This window comes from Wasmannia auropunctata, unplaced genomic scaffold (assembly GCF_000956235.1).
Source record: "Wasmannia auropunctata unplaced genomic scaffold, wasmannia.A_1.0 LD336049.1, whole genome shotgun sequence".
NCBI classification, from domain to species: domain Eukaryota; kingdom Metazoa; phylum Arthropoda; class Insecta; order Hymenoptera; family Formicidae; genus Wasmannia; species Wasmannia auropunctata.
The window spans coordinates 338,865-364,222 of record NW_012026841.1 but is presented as its reverse complement, the minus strand read 5'-3'; the positions used below and the strand labels follow the sequence as shown (position 1 = coordinate 364,222).

The 25,358-nt window shown below is 47.7% G+C and overlaps 2 protein-coding genes and 1 long non-coding RNA gene across 3 annotated transcripts in view; 2 read left to right on the top strand and 1 right to left on the bottom strand.

Moving 5' to 3' along the window:
* The window catches only part of LOC105451599 (roundabout homolog 2-like), a 96,425-nt gene extending 78,178 nt beyond the window's left edge, over positions 1 to 18,247 (top strand). The window contains exons 3-11 of the mRNA XM_011692158.1: positions 3,840 to 3,993; positions 8,018 to 8,148; positions 8,991 to 9,260; positions 10,114 to 10,394; positions 11,427 to 11,939; positions 12,577 to 12,807; positions 13,219 to 13,557; positions 13,646 to 15,449; positions 15,589 to 18,247. Coding sequence (XP_011690460.1) covers positions 3,840 to 3,993; positions 8,018 to 8,148; positions 8,991 to 9,260; positions 10,114 to 10,394; positions 11,427 to 11,939; positions 12,577 to 12,807; positions 13,219 to 13,557; positions 13,646 to 15,449; positions 15,589 to 15,764 — 3,899 coding nt within the window. The 3' untranslated portion in view covers positions 15,765 to 18,247. The remainder of the gene's footprint in view (positions 1 to 3,839; positions 3,994 to 8,017; positions 8,149 to 8,990; positions 9,261 to 10,113; positions 10,395 to 11,426; positions 11,940 to 12,576; positions 12,808 to 13,218; positions 13,558 to 13,645; positions 15,450 to 15,588) is intronic.
* Positions 18,248 to 21,659: 3,412 nt separating this feature from the next.
* LOC105451598 lies at positions 21,660 to 23,664 on the top strand. The gene is made up of 2 exons (XR_974598.1): positions 21,660 to 22,637; positions 22,912 to 23,664. It is a non-coding gene; the product is annotated as an uncharacterized LOC105451598 (long non-coding RNA).
* A 146-nt stretch (positions 23,665 to 23,810) lies between these two features.
* Positions 23,811 to 25,352, bottom strand: LOC105451597. The gene is made up of 5 exons (XM_011692157.1): positions 25,088 to 25,352; positions 24,808 to 24,945; positions 24,576 to 24,682; positions 24,310 to 24,436; positions 23,811 to 24,224 (listed from the first exon to the last, which is right to left on the bottom strand). Exons 1-5 carry the CDS (start codon positions 25,122 to 25,124, stop codon positions 24,142 to 24,144), a joined length of 492 nt encoding a protein of 163 aa, XP_011690459.1. The 5' UTR covers positions 25,125 to 25,352; the 3' UTR covers positions 23,811 to 24,141.
* Positions 25,353 to 25,358: the final 6 nt, after the last annotated feature.

The window sequence follows — 25,358 nt, the reverse complement described above, 5'->3', positions numbered from 1 at the left end:
AGAGAGAGAGAGAGAGAGAGAGAGGACACGTACAACGTGCGTGTGTGCGCGGCGGTTTAACGGCGGGCTAACGATCCGCGACGCCGGGATATATGGTCGTGGTGTGTTCATGCCGATTGTAGGAACGGGCGCGCTTCCGACGCGACCGATAAAATGATTTCTCTTTTCCCTCTTTTTTTTCTCTCTCTCTCATCCTCTCCTCTCTGCGGCTCGAACTGTGAAGTATCGATTATGCGCGGTCGTTGGCACAGAAAACACACTCGGGGATTCGGCGGCGGGATGCCCGGGAGTGCTGTGCGATGATATCGATCGCTCGCGTATAGGGAGACGCGCGCGGCTCGCTCGCTCGCACGCTCGCTCTCTCGCGGAGGGAAGCCTTTCGGCGCGATCGGCGGCGGTGAATTGCGAAATAACCGAGCGCTAGTTAATTCGGTCCGGTTGATCGTCCGGCTGATCGCGCGGCCGCGTTTCGAAACGTCCCGCAGGACCGCGAAAACGCCACGCAACGAGCGGCAACCGAGCGAGCGAGTCTCTCTCCGAAGCCCGAGCCGGGATCGCGTGACAGCGCGCGAAACGCGCGCGCGCGCGCGCGCGCTCTCGACTGCTTTGGCGTTTCGCGTTTGGCATAAATAAAGCGCTCCTTACGCCGCGGCTCGCCATTCCTATGTAAATCGCGGGCGCGGGGGATACGTATAGTGTGTGTACATACACCGACGACCAGATAATTTTGCCGCCGCGCGGTCTAATTTTAGACCCCGCGGCTCCGATACGCCCAGGTGTAATGTCGCGACATTCGCGCGCGCACGCACGCACACACGCCGCCCGCGCCGTGTCACATTATCGATTCGAGTCCCGCTCTATGTAAATGTAAACGAGATCCGCGACGCGAGATTGAGATTTTCTTCACCGGCCCGCGCGCCGGCCGATCGGTCGACGCGATGATCTCCGTAAAATGCGCTGTCGCAAAAAAAAAAAAATATATATATATATAGCAGATATGGAGCGCTAATGAGAGCAGTTTCAGCAAGATCTTAATCTATACACTCGTGGACACATCGGTTGCGACACTTTTTTTTATAGGTTTCTCATATATATTTAATATACATAATATATTAATATATATTTTATAGATAACTAATATTTTGCAAATGCGAACCACGATGTACTATATTTAGAGACAGTATAACACCAATCATACTCCGCATTTGCAAAATATTAGTGCGTTTTGAAACTTATAAAAAAAGAGTGTCGCAACCGATGTGTCCATGACTGTACATGTCATAGATATTGGTAGTCTAGACACCGCGATGAAAATTTAAAAAGATACCGCGGTTAGTAATTACGGTCGTCTTTTATTAGTGCTTATTGTTAGCTTAGTTTTTTATTTTGAGAAATCACAGAGTAGCGACAGTTAAGTCGATACAGTAAAATACAACATGCATTTTTTATGACACTGATATTTTAAATATAACACGGTTATTTTTAATATAACACAGAAAGAAGAATTGCTAAAGTATCTAAAAATTTAATAAAATACACAGTTCTAAAGATAATTTTACTGGACTATAAAAATAATTATGTACTCTCAAACTGATTGTTGAAATGTCTCATAATTTTTTTACAATATTGCACATGCTGAGTTTCTTATATAATTATTTTGATAGTTTATGTTCAGATTTGTATTTAACTAAATTTTTTAGATATTTTTGTATGATAACATTAAGCGCAATATAAGTTTCGTTTGATAAAAAAGGTAATTGCATAGATCATTAGATATCGTCAGCCGATTAGTCAGCCGTCAGATTAAATAATTCTGTCACATTGGGAATTTTATTACAGTAAAGAAAGTGAGCTCAAATGTGTCTCGCAATTGCGAGATAATCGATTTTAGAGAACCGTTTTACTCTCCTCTATTTCACATGCACATTTATCCACGGCTATCTTATATCCTTTTAGATTGAGACAGTAGGAGAGCCTCGAATAATCCGGAAACCCCAGGCTATAAAGAGCGCGCCTGATCCCGATCCTGATCCTGATTCCGTATGCACCGTGTACCTATTTACGTGACGTATACCTGGCCCACGGGGGCGCAATCCTCATTTTTCACGTTGCCGCCGCGTGCGCGCGCGTAGCCTATGGGATTCACGTAAATTCGGTATATACCGCGGTATAAGGTACACAGGCGACCGCGGAGGATTGGAAGAGCGAAGAGCGTTAGAAGCGGAGAGAGGAGAAGGATGGGTGGTCCTCCCATCCCATCCCCTCCCCCTCGCCCCTCACCGACCTTCCGCGCACGTCACTCCCGGGGAAAGTTTACAGAGTGCCACTGCGACACGACGAAAGGGGTTGAAAGCTGGTGGACCCGGGACCGAGGCGACTACGAGGAGGACGACGAGGCCGACCCTTTATCTCTCTTCTCTCTCTCTCTCTTTCTATCTCCTCGTTTTCTGAGAAATTGCGTTACATTTGATTCACCGTCGGAATCGTTAGGGTCTCGGGACCCGAGATAGCGACCCACGTTTTTCAAACCGTCCTTGCCGTCTATGAAAGCGACCTTTCTTCTGTCGGGAGCTCTCTCTCTCTCTCTCGCTCTTTCTCCCCTCACCTCTCACTCACTCCTTCTCTCGATTCCACCGCTTTCGTCCTCTTTTCCCTCCGTTTGTCTCAAATTTCAATTCGTAGCTTCCAGCCTGGCACGCGGCGGGCTTCGTGCTCACGCTGCGTATTCCCTTCCCCTCCTCTCGCCCCCCCCCCCTCCCCCGTATGGTATATCTCATTCCGTAGTCATTCCACGCTTAACCCCGGTAATGCATCGGATGGCATGCATCTCCGTTTTCCTTATATCGTACGCGCGTGCAGTTTCGTTACTTTCGGTTTACAATTCAAATATATAAGCCGTAATCTATATTCGGGGGTTCGACCCGATTTCCGGAATTCCTCCTGTTAGCGCGGGGAGGAACAAATGTCACACGACCTCTCTAAATATTTTCACATTTATACAAATATATTATATATACATACCGCTTGTTCACCGCTCTCTCGCCTCTTTGCATTCTTACGGAGACTGAAAAGAACATCTCGTTCTTTTCATACACAAATTTCTAAAGACGCGCATGGGTATTCTGGAAATATTCCTCCATTCGAAATAGCTGCCGTTTGAGTTTCCTTATTTGAATACTCTATCCGAGTAATTTTACAAGAAATCTTGAGAGAGGAGACTTCTTCTCCGAAAATGGAGTCTCCGGAACGTAAACGGAAACGTTATCGAATAAAACCGATTTATTACGGGCGCTCTGCGATTTTCAAACAAAGAATTATTCACTGCACGATGAGTTGACGAAGGATGACGTTTCTGGTCATCCAAGAACACGTCGCTTCTTTTTTTGTTGCAGATATTCCCGGGACCTGTCGCGTATAGTATTTGAAATTCATTTTAGTTTGTCCCAGTTCCGCCGCGCTACACGAGCGAAAAATCGAATGACTTTTTGTGAAAGCTCGTTAAAACTTCAGAGCGCCGCCGCTTCAAACACCGAACGTAGTTATGCCATTCTAAGTCGATATCAAAATGATTTCGACGAAATGACTTCGATAACAGAAGGATGAAGAAATCATAAGCGTAAGGACGCCCTACTTTCGTCCGCTCTCAACAAGCGCAAAAAAGGGGGGCGAAAACGGGAGGGAAAAAAATTAAAAAAAAAAAACGTTTCTCCCGCCGCTCCCTGTTGTCCTAGTTGCGCGCGGGGAAGTATTGTCCTTCCCCCGGACAGACGACTAGCCACGTAGTGTCTTTTGTAATGCAGCGGTGCATCATCATCCTGACGGGTTGTTGTCTGTTGCAGTGCTGCGGGATGAGTTTCGCGCGGAGCCGCAGAACACGAGGGTCGCCGCCGGGGAGACGGCTTTGCTGGAGTGCGGACCGCCTCGCGGCCATCCGGAGCCGACCCTCCATTGGAAGAGGAACGGACACATAATAGACCTGGAAGCGACAAAACGGTGAGTTTTCTTTGTGGACCCGCGCGCGCGGTGTCCCGTCCCTTTGAATTTCGCTCAGCGCACCGCGACCGGGGCCGAAAACGCAACGAAATTGCACGCCCGACGCGAAGCGAAAAAGCGTAATGATTAAATGCGGGGTCGACTATTTTGCCACACGGCGGACCACGCGACGGCGAGGCCTTTTTCCCCTCTTCTCACGGAGGAAGGGGGGGGGGGAAGAAGGGACAACCATCACCGTGAAGACTCGGCGGCAGCTGCCGGCTGCTTGAAAATGACTTTAAGCCGCGGCGCTTCCTTTTACTTCGTCCCGCCTTTGTGGCCCGATTGTCGTCCGACTCGCTGGCACGAGGTGGACGTTAACTCCAGAGAGATGGTCGCCGAATGTTGCGGCGACGTTTTAATAAATATAAACTAAACGGGGCTAAACGCGCGCGGCCGCTGCAATAAACATAAACAAGTAAATAAACGGTAAATTAAAGTCCGAAAATAAACCCGAAAATAAGCGCCGGTGTGTTTTGACGCTGAGTTCGTTTAGCTCGGCCGTGCGCGACGATTAATTCGATCTTGTCACCTGGGCCTCGAATGAATGGTAAAACAATAATAAATATATATATATACCCCCGTTTCCGCAATTTGCGGAAACCCTTTAAAAGCGCGAACGCGTCATCCCGTCGCCACCCGCGCGCGCGCTTCGAACCCGCCCATTCCCGATTAAATTGCAACGTCGCGCTCGCCGCAGCTCCGCTACGTACGAGAAAGCGCCTATACATACGGGAATTTTGCGCGCTGTGTGTCTCCATACGCAATAATGTCGCGGCAGTATAAGAGCAACTTTTTACGCTCGCGGGATTACGGCCGGTGAAATCTACTTTTATAGACGTGAGGCGAGGGTCGGAGGGAAAAGGGCAGTGCGAGAGAGAGAGAGGGAGAGGGACGGAGAACTCCGGATTAACTTAATTCTACCAGCGACGCGCCGGGGTAAAAGGGACGTCGCCGGAACAAAAAAAAAGGGAAAGAAAAATCGTATATCAAACGCCGCCGCTAACGCGAATACGGACGGTTATCTCGCGTTTGCCTTCGCTTTTTCCAAAGTCTCGGTTTAAGCGTAAGTTCTTCACGAAAGATAAACCGAAGATTTATCTTCGACGCACGGCTCGTGTTGCGCTCGCTCGATCGGTCGTATCATTAAAATATATCTCTTCATGCGACGCGCTACATTATAAGACGTGATATCTAAATTTATTATGAGTCTCTCTCTATATAAGCCATTTTGTGATTAAAGTTTGAAAAAGAAATGACAGATTAAATTAACCGCCGTCCATTTATCGGATTTTAAACATCATCCATTTCTATATTTCGCGGCGCTCGATGACGCATTGAATATCTCTGCATTTAACTCCGTCGCTGATATTTTCATCAATCGGAAGTAAATCCGTTGCGCGATGTGTCAATAAAATTTCCCGCTCTGAGGCTTATCGGTTTAATAATAAATCACGCGATGATATTCGGACGTATAATAAAAGCGGGCCGTAATCGCGAGAGGCATGATGTGCCCCGTATTTACCTACGTATCGCGTCTCGACGATCGACGCGTTATCCGAAAGCGTGTAACCGAAACGAGAAACAGGCTCGGGAGAGCCCGCCTCGGTGCAGAAATCGGCGCATAAATTCGGCGGGGTACGAATTTTACCTTTCACCCTTTTCCTCTTCCCGTCCATCTCCCCCCTCTCCTCCCCCTTCTCTCTCTCTCTCTCTCTCTCTGTCTTTCTCTCATTTCCTCTTCCTCCAGAATCAAGCTTTTAAGCGTACGCTTGCGCGAGCCACCTCGTAACGACCCGGCACACTTCCGCGCTCCTCCGCCTGCCATTCGTATCTCGGAACGGGCGATTTTTTTCTCCCCCGAATCCCCGTGGATCGACTCGATCAAACTTTCATGGGGCGCTGAACGCCTCTTAGTTTTTTTCCCCCCTCCCTCTCGCCGCTCCCTTTCTCGCCCACTTTCTCCCCTCTTTCTGCTGGGAGGAATGTGTCGGCGCGGACCCCCCTCGCGACCTCCCTTCCGATCGGCGAAACTCCGTCCGGAGATAAGGAGAAAAAGGAAAGATTCTTATTACCAAAGTTCTCGAATACGCGATGAAGAAAAAAAAACAACCCACGGCTGGGGATTAAGGAGAAATTTATCCGCGGTGTTGCGGCGGCGGCGGCGGCGGCGAGGGCGCGGGAGTGAAAAGTTGAAACGCAATTTATCGACTTAATAAAATTATTAATTGATTAGCCGTGCGATCACGATCACGATTTTTATTCTCTGTTGTTCGTCACGCGGAATGTATCCCCTCCCCTCCTCTCTCGTACGCTTATAGGTTTTCCTATTTCACCGTAATTACTGCCATTTACCGTCGCTTACACCGTATTGTACACGTTGGCTTTAACGCTCTCGGGGACCCCGGGCACATTCCTTCTTCTTTCTTTTATGGATTTCCGTCCTCTGTGGGACGCGGGTACCACGTTTTGACCCGGCGGCACCCGGGAGCACGTGACATACGATTTTTCCTCTTTTTTTTCTCCTCTGTTCCTTTCGGATTTCCAACGGAGTAGAGGGTGGGGGGAAGTAAAGAGAAGGTGGCGCAAAGCCGACGGAAGGCGAGAAATGGAGACATTTTTTTTCCGACGGGGTCCCTCGCGCCCTCGAAAACGAAACGAAACGAAACGAAACGAAACTCGTTCACTCGCTCGCTCGTTTCGACGGCTATTTTCCTCTCCTTCGTCTCGATCAATAGGGTACTCTCCTCCGGTTGTGGCGGCCCGCGGAAACCTCCCCCCGTCTCGTCTCGTTCCCTTCTCCCTCCTCCCCCCCCCCGTTCCCTCCCTCTCTTCCTATCCTTTTCCCCTTGTTTCTCCTCCTCCATCACCACCATCACCGTCCCCGCGCCGGATTTACCGATGGAAGCCCGAAGCCGCGATAAATTAGGACAACCGATAGGAATTAAATCCGGCCGTATCGGAACGCCGAGACCGCGCTTCTCTCTCTCTCTTTCTCCGCTCCTCGTCGAAGCCGCGTGGTACCCTGGTAAAACGGGACATGAAGAGCGATGGAAGAATGGTCGCGCGGTGAGGAGAAGAGAGAGAGAGAGAGAGAGAGAGAGCACGCGGGAGAACGGGAAAGCGGATGGTGAGACGGGCGGGGAGGAGGGCGAGGGAGAGGTAATCGAGCACCACCGACGCGAAAATTAATTGACACTATAAATTAGAGAGCGCGATCGAGAGCTATCGATCGATTCGCGTCGTCGCGAGCACCGTTCTCCATACGCGCGATATTGTGCATGTGCGCGCACCCCCCCCCCCCGACCCGCTTCCCCCGTCCCCGCCACTCAACGAGACGGCCGTTTAATCTCGCGACCGCCGACGCGGGGGAAGAAACCGATCCCTCGGGTAAGGACGGCTCGGGAATGTCAAGTACGCAGCCTTGAGTACCGCGCCTTATTCGCGCGCGCCTTATTCCCTCGCATAAATAATATCGGGACGGCGAGAGAAGGGTGGGAAAAGAGGGGAGGAAACGCGTGTGTACGGAAACGCGTCTCATTCCCGAAGGTTCCTCTCCTGGCGGAGACAAACTGCGTCTCCTGGAACGGAACGATTAACGTGCACGCGCGGGGGTGCATACCGGGGAAGAGTCGCTCGAAATTGTCTCGCGACAGTTCGCGCGAAAAACGATCTCTCGCCCGCCGCGGTCTCAAGTTGCGAAACTTTAGGGTAACATAATAACGACAATATAATGTATTACGATCATAAATATATTACGTGATAACGTGAAGTATAAGGAACATTACTGGACCATTAACGTCTTCTCCCCGAGCGATGCTCGCGGCGTTTTAAGGACGCGGTCGATCTCGGCCGGGCGGGAAATTAATCGTCGGTAATTCTCGTCGTCGTCGTCGCCGCCGTCGCCTCTTATCGAGAACGGGGAAATACCGTCGCGCGCGCGCGTGCGGCGTCTCTTGATTAATCGTTCATCGGCCGTTTTCAGGATAACCCTCGTGGACGGGGGCAACCTAATGATATCTGACGTGAGGCCGGCCGACCAGGGCAAGTACCAGTGCATCGCCGAAAACATGGTCGGCACCAAGGAGTCCGCGATAGCGGTCCTAACGGTTCAAGGTAAGCGTTTCACCGAAGCCTCGTAACACGTGCCTTCCCAATTTAACCTTTCGCGTTTCCTTCGGTTCCCCTCCCCGTCCCCTTGACTACTGATCAAGGACTATAAGAGGCCAAACACGGATTCGTAGACACCGTCTCGAGCTTAGCTCAGGTTTAGCGCCGCACTTAACGCTAATCCTGATTGTCCGATAAAGCACCGTGCGCGCGCCGTCTCGGGCGGCGCGATTGCGCCGAGTCTCCGAATTTGGATAAAATATTCAAGGGAGAGCCGGCGGTTAAAGTAGCTTTACATTGTTCGTCAATATTCGATATAGCTAATTTGCTCCGTGACAGCGTCATTTAATTTAACAATTTACAGCTGTTACATTATATAGATAACATGTACATGATCAGTTGTCGCTCTTGCATTCCCTTTTCATAGCTTTATACCGATATTCCTTTTATATCATTTTCGATGTTCGTCCTAATTTCGTGATAATTTATTTTCGTGCTTTGTGAAAATGAGCTATAGAATTGTCATCGCCTGATACTTTAATTACTCGAGCGGCGTCATTTATCCGTAACGTCATTATAAATGCAATGCTTTGAATTTCATTCGTCTACTTATCATTTATTGCTGAAATCATTTGTTCTTGTAAACCGACTGATCGATCCCGGTAACCGAACCGCGGCGTTAAATAAATAAACGCTCGCGTGCCCAGTTTGTGACCACGGAGCCGTTCGGAATCCGGATGAAGAGCCGCGGGTCCGTAATTCGGGACACAGACGCGGAGATCCTCTCCCTCACCCTTGCGGCGCGCTATCGGGATTTTCCAACCAAATCCTCGCCTTTGTCTTCGCAGTGAAGCCGTTCTTCCTGGTGACGCCGTCGAACCTGACGATCCTCACGGATCAGATGGCGGAGTTCATCTGCAGGGTGGGCGGCGACCCGGTGCCGAACATCCTGTGGCATCGGCACGACGGCAAGATGCCGATAGGCCGGGCGCAAATTCTGAACGAAAAAACAATTTTACACATCGAGCGAGTGACCCCCCAGGACCAGGGGACGTACTTCTGCGACGCGAGCAACGGCGTCGGGACGATATCAGCGGGCGGCACTCTTACCGTACATTGTGAGTACTAATCCTCCCTCTGTCACTTCCCCGGCGTCCTCCCTGCCCCGCTCGGAGGATCCGCTCGACCGTGAAATTAATTACGCGGCCCGGTGTACGATTATCGTGACGAGTAAAGGGGCTGCTGTGCCAGAGAGAGAGAGAGAGGAGGGACAGACGCGCATTATCACCGCATATCAAGCCCCGCAATGTGCATCCTGTCGGATGTCGACTTTTGCGCCTGGCTTCGACGCGAAATCGAATCTGCGGCTTGGAAAATTCGAACATGTTGTCGAGTAGTCGCCCGGCGTGTGCGAGATAGGGGAGCTGTACGATGGACACGGGTATTAGAGCCCGGACAGCCCGAACTTTACGCTCAAGCGAGCAGGATTGATTTCTGAACAGTCATATATAAGCGGTAATATTATATCATCGGTCATGTATACATGTATATTTTCTCTTTTTTCAAAATTTAACTTCTTTTAATCGAGCGAGACACTTAAAACCTAAACCAGCCGCGTTATTTCTCACTATAAAAATACGAGAGATTTTTTAAAATATAAAGTTCAATATAAATTTAGCTGACAACCGATTGATTAAAAATTAAATATGAATAATTAAAACGGAACAAAATAGAATACAGGACGTTTAATATTTCTATCGCTAATGCGGTTATTTTGAAATCTCCTTCGTTCTCAATTGATTAATAAATATTTAATTAAAGGTAATGACAGATTATGTCGATAAGTCGTAAAATTTTCATTTTATTTGCCTGAGGATTAAATCGTAGGTTCATTACGGATTAATCGAGCATTTTTACCGCTGAATATACGACGAGAAGACGTATCCCAAATCGAACCGTTGTTTGTCACAGCGAGGCCAGTATTCACCAACTTCCCCAAGGACGAGACAGTGAACGCCGGCACCGACGTCACCTTCTCGTGCGCCGTGCGGGGCGCCCCGAAGCCGTCGATATTTTGGACCCGGGAGGGCTCTCAGGAGCTAATGTTCCCCGGCCACACGTATCAAAGCCACTACACCGTCACGGTGAACGGAAGTCTGAGTATCAAGGGCGCCGTCAGGAAGGACGAGGGCCACTACGTGTGCAGCGCCATTAGTCAGGCCGGCGCCAGCACCGCGACCGTATTTCTTCAGGTACGTAAGCCTTGTAATCCACGTCCCGACGGTGTTTCCAAACCCCAACGCCCGACAGAGGGATCGCCTACGATCCCCGAAAATCTTCTCCGTCACGAACGTCACAACGGATCTTTTTTCTTTTTCTTTCGTGTAGCACGAAATAAAAAGAAAAAAAGAAAGTTATGATTTAGCACTTGCAAACTGACGGTAATCATGCGTGATGCGCATTCGCACGATGCAGGACAATGAAAGTCGCTAAACACGGACGCGCAACAGTTTAAAATATGCGGGCAAGATAAATCTGTATCCGGGTGAGAAAGTGAGTGAGAGAGAGAGAGAGGCGGGCGCGCACACTAAGTGGTTCATTTTCTCGATACATATTTATATCATCCCCTCCTCCTCCTTCCCTTTCCGGATGAGTGCAGAATTACCATTCCGGCTGGTGTGCACCGCGTGGTACCGCGGTCCTAGCCTGAGGGGAGTTGCCCCACATTCTGGAATAAAATTCTTATCTACATATAGGGAGCATTACAGCGATCTACTTTAGCGAATGGAAACTCCATAACTTCTTCGCTCGCAGCGGGCCAAAGTTGAAAGGTGTAATATAGAAAGGAAACTTTTTGAATTACATATTTCCACCGGCGCGGCCGCCCGAACGAACCTGTTAGACGGGACATTCGCTTAATTCAGTAGCCAAGTATCTCGGGTATGGCCAGCTCGTAATTTATATTCTTAGATACTACAGCAATAAAAGACGTGGCCTCGGCAAAGTTCCTAAGCCGAAATTCAAGCAAGTTTCCAATCGTGGATTATGGACATTTATGTAATCGCTCCACTTTTTCCTGTATAAGAGATAACGTGTTCCGAGTAAAATTCGCCTCGGTATATTAAAGCGTAGACCTCGCACCAACTCCGGACCCCGTCTCAATCCCATATCCCAGAATTCGATGGAAAGGCAGAGCGTGGCGTTTGGCCAGCCGACTGTCTTCTCCGACTCGATGCTCCGCGCGGGCAGACTCCGAATAAAATCGCTGTCGACGAAATAAATAGGTGACGTCCGCCGAGGAGACTCCGCCGCCCATAATCGAGCTCGGCCCGGCGAATCAGACCCTGCCGCTGAAGAGCGTCGCCTCGTTGCCGTGCCGCGCGGTCGGTACGCCCACGCCGCGGGTGCACTGGCACAAGGAGGGCGTGCTCGTGCGACCGAGCGGCCGCATCACGATGGCCATCAACGGCACGCTGTTCATCGACGACCTGCACGCCAACGACTCCGGCCTGTACACCTGCATCGCCTCGTCCGAGTCCGGCAACACCTCCTGGTCGGCGTACCTGACCGTCAGCACCGGCGCCAGTTTCCACCGGACGCCGGACGTGTCGGCGTTGCCGCAGAATCCGAGCAAGCCGCGGATAGTGAACGCCACCAGCAACTCCGTCACCCTGACGTGGAGCCCGGGCCACGAGGGCCAGAGCAAGATCGTCGGTTACAACGTCGAGTATTACAGCAGCAACCTGAACACCGGCTGGGTCGTGGCGGCCGCCGGTGTCCTCGACGACATCTACACGGTGAGCCGTATATCGACGATTCGACGATGACACTTGACCTCCTTTCCCTGCCGGGTGCTTATATCCCGGCGTCGAGTTTCAACGATCTTCTCGAGTAGACATTTTCAGTTTCCCTTCCTTTGTGCATTGTTTTTTCGAAAGTTTAGAAGCGCGTGCCGCTTGGCTGCTTGGCAGGGCAGTTCGCGACATTACGGTGTTAGGTAACGGGCCGATAAACCTAAGTCGCTTATACCAGTCGCGTTGAAAAATCCAATATCAAAGTTTCGCGTACGTTGGAAAGCTATACGTTTTAATAAAGAGACCGAGAGAGAAGCCTAATGCCACAAAGTAATGACCGTCTCTCTACGTATAAGAGACACTTTAATATCACTTTATCAAACAGAGACGCAACGCGTACTTTAAATCTCGCTGCCGCGCAATATAAGGTTTTCAACCAGCCATTAGAGAAGGGAATGTAACTCTCGAAGAGAACAAATATATATCGCATGTATGAAAAAATGAACGGTTAGCTTGTTCAATGAACAGCGTACTTAAATTGCATACGTATGTATGTAGAATTCGTTTTTTTAAATATATTTTTTTATTTATTTTATTCATCAAGCTGACGAATCCGGTTTTCCGCTTTATCCATCAACAGGTGACAGATTTAAGGCCGGAGACCAATTACGTTTTCCTAGTACGAGCGGAAAATAGCCAGGGGCTTTCGCTGCCCGGACCGCTGTCGGACGTCGTGCAAACTACTAACGTAAATCAGCATACGGTACCGCAAGTGGAACTGACTCGCGCCAGGGATCGGTTGAACAGCGAGATTTTACATCTCAAAGAGGTGCAACCGTTGACCAGCACCAGCGTGAAGATCATGTGGGACGTAAGTATCGGCGGCAACGTTACACGCGGCGATTCTGTGCTCGCATCGATTTAGCATAACAATCGCACGGAACGGTCGCGGCAGATGCTAAACTTGAAAATTTTCTAAAAATGCGTCTTTGATATTGACGGAAATTGATACTGACAAACAACGTTTGTCAGTTTATTTTAAAGAGATACTTGTCTATTTCAAACCTGTATCTCTTTTATTAGGGATTCGATTTGTCGAGACTATATTTGTATTAAAAATAGCGATAGACTTCCGTCCAATTTTTTGGAGAAAAAAGAAAAAAAAAACAATTCAGGGAATCTCTTCCGATATTTGAAATACTCGGTTGCGACAGTTGTGGAAGTGGGAAACATTAAAATAACAACAAAGAATTAGAATAACATACTAGAATCTGAATTTTAGATTCTCGGCGCGGCGGATTTAGTGGAGGGCCTTTATATACGGTATCGCGAGGTTTCCGAGGAGCCGGAATATCAGATGATCACGGTACTGAACGCCGGCGCTACCAGTTACGTGCTGACCAATCTGAAAAAGTACACGCGCTACGAATTCTTCCTGGTACCCTTCTACAAGATAATCGAAGGTCGACCGAGCAACGTGAAGCTGGTCACCACGTTGGAGGACGTGCCGTCGGGCGCTCCCGAGAACGTTCACGTGGGAATGATAAATTTGACCTCGGCGTTCGTACGGTGGTCACCGCCGCCGAAGAACACCCAGAACGGCCAGTTGATTGGCTACAAGGTAAGGATCGTTGTTGAGTCTTTTCTGTTAAGTCTATTCGCGAGTGCGTACTTATGTCTTACCGCCGATTCGTATCCGTCCGATGCAGATTCAGATCAAGAACAACAGCAACAACAAGATCCTGGGTCAAATGTCCCTGAACGCGTCCACCACGTCGGTGATCATCAACAGCCTGAACAGCGGCGGCTTATACACGGCCCGCGTCGCCGGGCAAACCCGCGTCGGACTGGGCCCGTTTTCCAGCCCGACTCTGTTGAACATGGACCCGGGACAGCTGACGCAATTACCGCCGCGCACCGATCCCAGCCACGGCGGCGCGTCCGTCGTCAGAGAAACGTGGTTCCTCGTGCTGATAATAACGATGATATTTACCGTTATCGCCGCGCTGCTGGCCGCCCTGTACGTGAGGCGCAGGCAGGCGATGAGCAAGCAACTGGGTCACTTGAACGTGCCCGTGGGTACCGCGAACGATATCTGTCAATTGAATAAGGACACGCTCTGGCTGGAACGAGGCTGGCGGCCGACCAATACTCTGCAGGCCGCCAACGATAAGGACTGCGAGACCAAGTTGCTCAATAATCAGCACATGCTCGCGGCCGGCATAATGGGCATGGCCGGCTCCGAGTACGCCGAAGTAAATCTGACGACATTCTACAATACGCGCAAGCAGATGCAGGCGCCGCCGCCGGAGCCGTACGCGACCACGACCCTGTGCGTGGGCAGCCGTAACTCAGACTCGATCGAGACCAGCTGCCAGAAGTCAAGCTCCAGCGACTCGTGTCTGAAACCGGATTACTCGAGCCTGGACTCGAATCAAGAGCCCAACAAGTCCACGGTGTCGCCGACCAGCGACAACATGAGCGGCGGCGACGCCGCCTACGCGGACGAGAATCTGGACATACAGAGGAGACAGTACAGAATAGCGGGCCCCGCGGGCGACGCGCCGCAAACCGGTATGCCGATGCCCAACTGGTGCGACATGCTGCCGCCGCCGCCTGAGCATCCGCCACCCCTCAGCACGTCCGTAGCCACCGGCCGGATGCAGCAGCACCAGTTGCAGCATCCGCATCAACAGCAACAGCAGCAAGTGGTGCCGTTCAGCCCGCATCTCAGCAAGAGAAGCGTTCAGAACGATCTGGATCACTGCGGCGGCTCAGGCGTCGGTTCGTGCAATCCGCAAAGTCCACCCACCCCGCCTATTAGAGTGACCAACAGCTTCAGCCCGTCGCCGACACCGTGGAGCGGCGGCGGACAGAGTCAGCACTCGGAGACCGGCGTCCTCCAGGTGCCCGGTAACCTTCAGGTTCCGCAGGGCAGGTACACGACGCTGCCGCCGCAAACCAATCCGCCGCCGTTGCCCTCGTTCCCGCAGGGTTTCAATCACTACGATTACAAGAGCCAGGAGAACGAGTACGAGAGCGGCTCCGTCATTTACGGCCACCACCAGAACGGTCTGCCGGACGATTACGGCGCGCGCGGCCGTTCCAGCAAACAGCAGTCGCATCTGACGCCGTCCGCCATGAGCGAGGAGGCGCTGTATCGGCACCGGGACGACATGTTCCACAACGACAATCTCTATCAGCCCGAGAACGACGAGTGGGACAGGAAGTCGTGCGACTCCAACACGCACTCGGACGCGTGCTGCTCGTGCTCGGAATCGAGCTGCCTCTACGCCGACACCGTGCAGTACAACGCGCAGCAGTACGGCACCGCGTGCGGTCACGGTGGCGGCAGCAGAACGGGTTCCCGGAGCAGGAGTAACAGGAGTCCGCGAAGAAGAAACAGGACGTCCTCGCCCACGTACAGCAGCGACAGCAATTACTCCTGCATACCCCAGAGGCAGTGCGGAAGCACGAATTCGCAGGAGAGACTGAGGCATAATCGTAGTAAAGGTAATCGAACCGAAAGGGAAAAGATGAGTTCAGTTTACCGCGTTTCGCCTTTGATTAAACTTACAACTCTCCACCCGAGTCCGTTTGAGCGATCAAACCATATGTATTCTTAACACGTCTCTGTCGTTATCCCTTTCAGACCAGCTGCCTTTTTCAAGAACGGGCAACTACAGCCAACACAATTCCTCGGCCTCCAATACGATGAGCAGTACGGGCAGTCAGCGATATAATAAGCTAAACAGTATCTTTGCAAGCGGTAATAACCCGAACGCTCCGACGGAGTCTAGTCGACTGGGTGACCACCGTGAAAGCTAAATACTGCCTGGACGTGTAGTAAATACAGGACGTGCCTGAACAAAAACGGCCTTCGAGCACAACGAACGATCACAGTCTCGACTACGGGAGGCCGTTTCGCAATCAGCAATGTCGCGGACACTCGTCAAAGTACGGTTCGATTGAGCGCGCCGTGTATATAATATAATAAAAGATACGCCGTAGCGTCTCTCTCGCGGGGTTGCTATATTTCTATATATATATATATATATATACTTGGCGCGAGACGCTACCGCGTCTCTTGATTAACGGCCCGCACGCCATGGAATGGTACATCGATTTGATTTGTTGATTATACACAGGCTCATTAAGGGAGCGAGCTTCAGTGACAATGAGGCAGAGAGATGAATCTCGTATTCTCTCCGCGTTACGTAATATCGAAAAAAAAAAAAAAAAAAAAAAGGTTTTCGCGAGATAATAAGTATTCCATGACTGACAACGTTTACGTTCAGCTGATTGCGTGGCGGTAGCTTAAGCTCGTAGAGTATTTCTGTGTTCGTACGAAGCGCAATAACGGTCTTCTGTCGCGGTAGAAGCGATAATTTCGACACTCGAGGATTGTGAACTCCGTGACCGACGCTCGCGGCGCTTTTTTAAACGCCGATAGACCCCGTTATGTACACGCGATATAATCGATTGTTTTTCTGTATTTTGTACGCGGATGAAGGCTTTCAAAAAAGATAACATCGCGAGAGGAGTGCGGGGGGCGAGGTATTATCTTTTTTTTTTTTAACACTGCCAAATAGACTGATTAACGTATCATCGGACCTTGCTTATATTTCCTTTGTTCTTCACGCCGAGAGGACAGAAGTGATCCCAATTTTCGTGAGAGATATTGAGAAAAAGAAGGAAAAGGAGCAAAAATTCTTCTCTCATACATTTGCAATTTGCTGTCGCGACATGTTCCTCGAGTGAACATTTAACGCCTGAGCGGTCGCACACCGGACTAATAATTCCAGTCTTGAACTTCGCCGTACTCTCGACTGCCATATATATATACTGCCATTCCCCGCTGACGTACTGACTTAGTTCGATTAAGTTGTAATATCTTAAACGGTGGCTCGCATTTTTGGCTTCGCGAGTGTTCAAGCGAGCCACAAAAGTTCTTGCCCGACCGCCCCGGGATGAATGTCCACGCGTATAAATGTCCCGCGTGACATGTCACGCGTTTTTTTGTGTCGTTGCGGCAGCACAAACGGAGAGAAGGATGTACGATGTAAACGGGTTGATCCGCCTGAGCGCGAACTAAGGATTTGGGTCGCGTAAAACGCGTACGAATCAAGCAAGCACGGTCAGTATTGTTGATTGACAAGTTTGGCCTACGGGAAAATCTGACAGCTCGGAGGCAACGAATTTTAGTTCATCTCGTAAAACAATATAAGACAGAACTGAGCTCTTTGTAGTTGTGCTTAATCAAGTAGGTGCTTCTTTTAAAAAAATATTTTTAAAATATTTTTTTTACGACGGGCAGCTATAAATATTTCATTGAAGTTATTGAATATTTGATTGAAATATTGAAACGATTGCAGATATTTTGCGCTCTAAGAGAGATAACGACTCTACTGCTATAGCAATAATGAGAGTATACGCGTACGTTATCGTATTCAGACGAGTTTGTGAAAATGAGACTGCAGACTTTTAGACTAATTCGGTACGTATAGGATAGTTCCGCGATCTCTTCGAGTGTCAAAGTGATTTCATTCCGAAGTCATTGGAACTCGGAAACAATCGAGCCGGCAATCGTTCACAAATTGTGTTCCACTGTGCTGTTCTGTTACACGAGATTAACTTATCGATCGACCTCTATGCCTGCTTGTTCTGTACGCGGAGTAATCCTTTCGCTACGATGGTTTTTTTTTTGCCGAAAGGCTTCACCTCCCACGCGCGGACGTATAGCAATTGTTTTCGCTCGTGAGGCCCCCCCAAATGTAATATATTAAACGGCTCTCGTAGCACGGCAGCAATCGCTCACGTATTCACGTTCCGCGTTTGACGAGCCGAACGAGAGTCCGTTCGATTCCGGAGTCCGTGATAACATCTCTCTCATCTGTATGTTAAACAGCTGACACTCGGGGATCAGACGCGAAATGTGAGATGGGCGGGTGTTTTCGGTGGATACAGTCATCCTTAATGCGAACAATTAGTGACGAAGGACGATTACAGTGTCTCTCAGCGCGCTTCAGGCGGAAGCTTAGCGGAGGAATAGGCAGGCGTAATTGTCGTAGCGAAAGGATTAACGTTGTCGCGCCCCGACGAGAAACGAAATTCGCGCTCGGCATTCGCGACCGGCCTCACAGAGCGTGGCATTTATTTTCGACAGCCTGTAACTATAATCAGGCCACGAGAGACAAATGGAGCATATTATTTTGGATATAACGTTCCTAAATCCTAAGGCAAAATCCAAGGGCTTAATCTCCACGAGGAAGGGCCACGTGTAATTCTTCCAAAAAAAAAAAAAAAAAAAATGAGCGCACGTAGTAGATACGTTTTTAAAACGAAACGAAATAACAATAAAAAAAAACGCGTAATATGCATATATAAAATATACATATTATATATATATTATCATATCACGCAAACGGTCCCTGTATATAAATTGTACAAAGTTACTCTAACGAGATTAGTCATTAGTTATTAATTTATACGCCGTATCGATTGAACTCTTGTTCGCGTAAGCGACCGATTCGTAAGGTATCTCATGTACCCTTTATTACACACGACCTGACTTGTAAAAGTGAGAAACGTAAAAAATGTGCGCTTCGAAATCTGCCGACGGCTTTGTACTGCCGATACAAAGTGCGTTATTCTCGTACGCGTACCTGACTCCGATTCTATCGGATATTTCCATCGTCGTCGCGATCTAATTCGTTTGAAACGAATTACAATTGCAAATCGTACATTGTTTTAATATTCTACATCTAGATTGTTATATTAATATTTTTTTCAAAGATGACGGTAAAAACGAGAAAAAAAATTAAGACAAAAAACTTAAAACTTTTGAAATATTAAAATTGATGGCGCCAGTAACACGATTTGTACAAAAATCTCAAAATTACTTGAAAAAAAAAGAAGATATTTAAGCCTGCGTACTCTTTTCTCCCATTTATCTCTCGACTTTCTGCGCGATGGGACTTTAAATGAAAAACACAACGAAGTACATTTGCATTCGTAACGACCGACTTATTGAAAGCGTCTTTTGCACGGCGGTCGAAGAAGAATTGCTTGCTATTAGAACCGTGAAATTTTATTGTCGTCCACGTCTTTCTCGCCTTTGAAGCGCGCATTTTTAACAGGATGGAGTACACGTCGCGTCTGTACGCGGCGTTTATGGATGGGTCGTCGCGTTTACGGATGATTCGGGCCAGCGTTTCTCCCTACGGTTTCCTCTTAGACGGATATATAGTGTAGAGTTAAAATCCGTGGGAATGTATATGCCAGCGAATGAAATATTTAAGTCTAGGTCACCCTCTACCGGATACAACAACGTTATCCAGTGCGATTTAGTCATTTTTCAAATTACATTTCTTTAAATGTAAATTCTTGATCATTGAATATGTTGCTAAAATATTTTTTATTTGATATATATATTTGACAATAATTTTTTATTTGATTTCGTGTTTATCTGCTTTGTCAGATATCTGAGGTATTTATTTCACACATGTTGAACTGAAAAATATTTAGTTAGTTTTTAATTCAGAAATATAGCGTGACAAAAGTTACAGAGTCCCAAGTTACAGACCCTAGGAGTCAGAGAAGGTAACCAAACAAAAATAACAATGGTGACCTAGGGCTTAATACAAGAAAATTATTGGATTTCATTTTTAATGAGTTTATTTCTATTTATATAAATATATCGAGGATGCGACCTCGTGCGCACGTTGAGTGCTGCCCGCGTTTGCCATTTACCGAGAATATAGAATATAGTGTAGCTCTCTTTTACACGAATATAATTATTTGAACAAAGATAAAAGATTTTATTTACAGATTTGTCATGGAGTGTCGAAATCTGTCTCGCGAACAACGGTCGATTGTTCGATCGCCGGTCCGATTCCGGGGGATTAAACGCCGATTAGACTTCCGTAACGCGCCGCGAAGCCCGTTCGATGTATATACGACAACCGAGACATTTTGTACGCATTTTTAAAGGAGGGGGGGGTCCTGTCGAGATACGGGCCTCCTCTCAACCGCGATAGCGCGCTACGCGGAGGCGAGGGTACTCCGGCGGTCCGCGTGCGATGACCCTTTTTCTTTCCTCCCCGTAACGACGCCGTCGCGGCGCGAGAAGCCGCGTGGGCGTGGCTTTTCCTTTGTACACGCGGGTATATATGCGACTTATTAATTACGACTTTCGATTAAGTGACAAGTGAAAAACGGATTAGCGTTATTCTAGCGGCGCGCTCGCGCGTGCCGAGCGGATCTCGCATGTGGCTTGTTCAATGACGCGTGGTGAATCGCTCAAATTTGTTATACGTACACAATACAATTAGCTCCACTCGGTTCGGAGAGACCGTCTGCTGCCTGAATAATACAGAGAAGTTATAACCCGCGCGACAGGTACTATTCATTCGACCCGACAAACTGCCACCGCCGCATGTAAATTTCTCGCAAAAGGAAGAAAGAAAATATAGGAATTGCGATCTCGGAAGTGATCGGAGGGGGGGAAGGGGGGAGGAAAGAAAAAAGAAGTAATTGATTAGCAGAGATATTGAATTAAATTTGTTAACTCAGAGAATTGAACTTAAGGTCTACCTAGTGATACACATAACTATATTATATATATACATATATATATTATATAGTTTCGTAAGAGTCTCGGCGTATAAGTTTACTCGCGCGCCGGTCGACGCGCGAGTAGATTCATAATCCAGTAAGAAAAAAAAGTCCATCCAAGCAGGCGAAGGGAATAAGTAATGGAGAAGATATCATCTCGATATACTTTTAGGCTAAAAAAGGGGGGAGGGGGGGAGAGAGGCGGGCGAGAAAAAGGAGCGCGAGCGTGTGAGAGTCGTCGAGAGGAGGTAGACGCGAGACTACTGCTAGAGGGAAGCATCTCATTACACGATAATTAGATAGGATGCGTATTTTAAGTATCTCTCCGTCGTCACGTACGAGTGTGTGAGTGTGTGTGTGTGTGTCCGGTGCGAGCTCGCGCGACGACCTGCTGCAGCGAGAGCCGCGCGTCTCAGCCGAGGGAAGGAAGACGCGAGAGCCAGGCGCTTCCGCAGGCACCACTGCTCTCCGCCTTTTTCTCCACCTTCGCCCGTCTAACGCCTTGTCGAAGGAACGGCGGAAATTACCTTCAGCATTCTAACGAGGTGCGGGAACGTTGACTTGCCGTATCATCATATCGTCGTGATACCGCACCAAGTACTGCTCGTAGCTGCGGTTGATAGACGCGTATAGCGACCCTTCCCGACACCCGCGCCGTCGTTAGGAAGCCCGAGGGTGTCGACTCCATGTTCCGTTAGACGAGCGAAGGTGCATCTCCCTCGGGAGATAACTGCGTCCGTCGAGGTGCGAATCCACCGCGAACGTTCTACGATGTTTTAAGCGGCGGTTCTACGACTCGAAGATTTAAGAAAATTGACCAATTACAGTCGATTATTCTTCTTATTGAGCTAAACAATCGACGATGATTGGTCAATTTTCTTAAATCTTAAGTCTTAAATTTTATTGTAGGTGCCGCATTACGAAGAGCGAAACATGAAGACGCTTAGATCGATGATCGTATATTATATCGTTTATATCTGCATTTGACGCAGCGACGGGCGGTGGATCCGCAGCTACCCAGATTACGCGCGCGCGAGCTCGGATCGGCGGGATGCAGGCCGCATATTATCGATGGGGGGGGGGGGAAGGGTTTATTGCATGCACATACGGATATACACATACGTCTCTTCGAAGGCTATACGGAATCGTGACCCTTTCGGAAAAAGCACCGATACTCTCCATTCCTGAATGATCGTGATTCAGCCAACGGAACATGCTGTCAAACCATCGTATCAATCGCGCAAAGGGAACGAGAAAAGATAACGTATTATTTTTATAATTTGTCATCTTTGTATCATTGTTACGATGGTTGAGAGGACTTGTATAAAAAAAAACACACACACAGTAGCGTTTAACTTAAAAAGAAAAAAAAAAGAAGCAAACTGCGCCGCTCGCGTAAACGACATTCAACACGAACACACGATTAACACGCTACAACACACGAAACGTTAATATATCATACACTCCCCCGAAAACACGTGACAGGTTCGTCGAGACGAGCTCTCGCGTGAACGCGCGGCGCGTGATAAACGCGATCAATCGACTAAACTGACGATCCTATTTGTTATTAGAACCGCGGCCATCGGTCGTCGTCACGCGGCACGATACGGGGGAACGAATTGCGTTTAGGGCGAACGATTAACGTTTAAGGGGCGAAATTCTTCGATCTATAAATTCATATCCGGTAGCAAATGTCGAGACAGAGTTTGCCGCTTTTGCGAGAGAGACGCTCTCCGGACCTTTAGACTTGGCGCTGCCAAGACCGCTGAATGCAACGATGAAAAGCCCGACAGCTGCACCAATTGAACTGATCGATGTATTCTTTTTTTTCTCGAGAGCGCTCAGGATCTATTTGGGAAACGTTTCGATATATATTGACAAGTTTGGGATCAAATTTTTTAAATGAGAATTTCTAAGTCTCGAATGAAATGAATAATCGTTCAAAGGAATCGTGTTTTTCAGTGAAACTTGCCAAGAAATTCAATGTTGAGACAAAAGCTTCACTCGATATTTCGTCTGACAGTGAGAGGAAAGTCAATTCCGCGAATTTTTCGAAATGTTCTTGATATAATTTTCAGATCTGAGGTAGTGCATTTTTTTTCTCGAGAGCACTCAGGATCTGTTTCGGAAATGTTTCGATACATTGACAAGTTTGGGATCAAATTTTTTAAATGAGAATTTCTAAGTCTCGAAATGAAATGAATAATCGTTCAAAGGAATCATGTTTTTCAGTGAAACTTACTCGCCGAGAAATTCAATGTTGAGATAAAAGCTTCACTCGATATTTCTCCTGACTGTGAGAGGAAAGTCAATTCCGCGAATTTTTCGAAATGTTCTTGATATAATTTTCAGATCTGAGGTCTCTCTGTGTAACGCAGAGAGTAAAAAAAGTTCACTATATCAGAGCAGCAATCTCGCTCGATCGACTCGTTGGTGCAAGCAAACCGGTCCTGGATCGCGCTTAAAGGATTTAAGTAGACCGTTAGAGGGCTAGAGCTACGTAAAAAGTAATTCATATCATTAAGTACGCGAAATAGTGATTTCGAATTGGAGGCAATGTGAGAGGAAGAGAGGAAAACGAGACAACTGATTTCCTATTAGTTTCTCTCTTTCTCCTGCGACTGCGTACTTCACCGGGTCCGCGGTATACACGTGCGAATTACGACTCGTCGCGGACGACGCCGTATACATGCGCACGTGCGGACCGCGGGGGTCCGCGGAGGCGCGTATTTAGCTCAAGCTTTCCTTTTTATATTCTGTAAATACAGCGAGTAAATAAGAATGGCGAGCATTTTTATATAGTTAATTTTATAATTTATTTACTACGAAAGGGAGACAGACACGCCGCTCGTCTCCCCTTGCCGACCGTTCGTGGAAAACGCACGAGTTGGAGATCCGATGAGGATTTAAAGAGTAAAATAGGAGCGTGCATACCATACAGAAGACACACGTTACACAACGTATACATACACATAGGACATACACGCGCACGACTGTAGATAATTTGTAACAATTGCTATTGTCAAGTACCACGTATAAAGCGACGTATGCTGATATATATCATTGCATATTATACTGATAACGATTAATAAAAGGTAATGTTGAAAATTAAGAGCCTGTGCGAGCAAATGTGAGCGCTTTTATTTAGAACTTCATCCCTTGGTCCCTCCCCCCTCCCGACAATATAAATCCTTTAGTTTTTAACTAGTTTTAAAATTAGATAACGAAAATATACGAAATTCATATTAATTCTATAGATAAAATCGAATTAATCTTTATTAAAAGCTTAGGAATCTCTAATCTTTATTAAAGCTTAAGAATTATATGTATAATTATATCGATTTTATCTCTCTAGAAGTCTCTATTAGCTTAAAAATTATATGTGTCATGAGTTAATGCTGATGTAACAATAATGCGCCTATACAATAATTTTTTTAACAATTTTATAATTAGAACTTGTAAAAATCATATAAGTACCGTAATTTCCAAGAGTGTCTATTCAATTCCGTAACGTTACTTTCCTCTTTATTATGACAATCGTTAAATCGTAGGAATGCCTGTTTCTTATGAGATTTTATAAAAGTCAGTTTTAACCACATCCACCTTTTTTACAACAGCTCCGCTTTGGAGGACGATATCCACGAGTATTGTCGCCCATTAAGGGATTATACTCTGCAAATAACACGAATAATACGGATATTATTTTAATCTACCTTACAATTAGAGGTATGACTTATATTCATAACATGAATCTTACCTGATTTGAACGACTTCGATTTCGTACTCGTACTAGGAGTTTCATCGTCGGTTGCACTACCGAGTTTTTCACCTACGTTTTTATTTTCCAACAGTTTCAAGACCTTTTGTCTCCTTTTCTCTTTCTCCTGGGAACAAAAGGGAACAGATTGCTCCAATTTATATTTCTATTTACGTATATATCTCATTTTCACACTCATATTTTTCAAAAGTATAAGTGCAAAGATGTATCTTAATATATATCGAATAACGCGTAGAAAAAGATACCTCTTCCTCTTTGACTTGTGCTACGGCAGAACTCTTATTGTACGCTTCTTGCATCTTCTGTCGCGCCAGTTCCACGTTGGCTGACATCTGCGGCATTTCGTCGGTCTCTAGACATACAATTGACACAAAGGTGAAACAAATTGCATGTATTGTACAAATAATATATACCGCAAATTATTTGTCGCCCCATCAAGTAAGAATTGGGGCCTTGGGACAAGTCATCGACACTCACTCTTGCCGAGTGCGGCATCCCGCTGGTTCCTCCCGACTTTCCAACTCTTATATTTTTCTTGAATATGTGGAAACGTGTACAAGGCGATGATCCCGAGTCCTACGATGTACCAACCCACAGAAGCTATCGGGGCCCAAACTGCAATAAAGAAAGGCTACTTACAGTTGTGCCGCGAGCGTGACGTTTGCTCCCGGAAGCGGGAAGCGAAGGTAATCGCGATGACACGAATGTAAACATAAGAGCGTTAGTCTGCAAATATGCACATTCCTGCGATACGTACTCGTTTCGAAATAGCTCGGGCCGTCAACGTGCTCCATCTCCGTCTCCGTAATACTCCTTTATGCGTTCAAGGCGAAACTTTCCAGGACGTTAACTTACATGTCACGACACGATGTAATAATTGTAATACGATCAACAATCATCGGCCGTTGACAATCCAGCTTTTCGCGTGACAACTTAATGGCTGTGCATAGAACGCGGCAATGCGCTGCGTGTCGCAAGAAGCGACAGGCAGCGACACGTACTCTCTGACTGACTCTCTGTACGATTAG

Excerpts from the sequence above, each read along its gene's own strand:
- LOC105451597 (XM_011692157.1), bottom strand. The coding sequence starts at position 25,124 with ATGGAGCACGTTGACGGCCCGAGCTATTTCGAAACGA. Across the intron at positions 24,946-25,087 it reads CCCGAGCTATTTCGAAACGA|TTTGGGCCCCGATAGCTTCT; the intron begins GTACGTATCGCA and ends TCTTTATTGCAG. Across the intron at positions 24,683-24,807 it reads GGATGCCGCACTCGGCAAGA|AGACCGACGAAATGCCGCAG; the intron begins GTGAGTGTCGAT and ends TTGTATGTCTAG.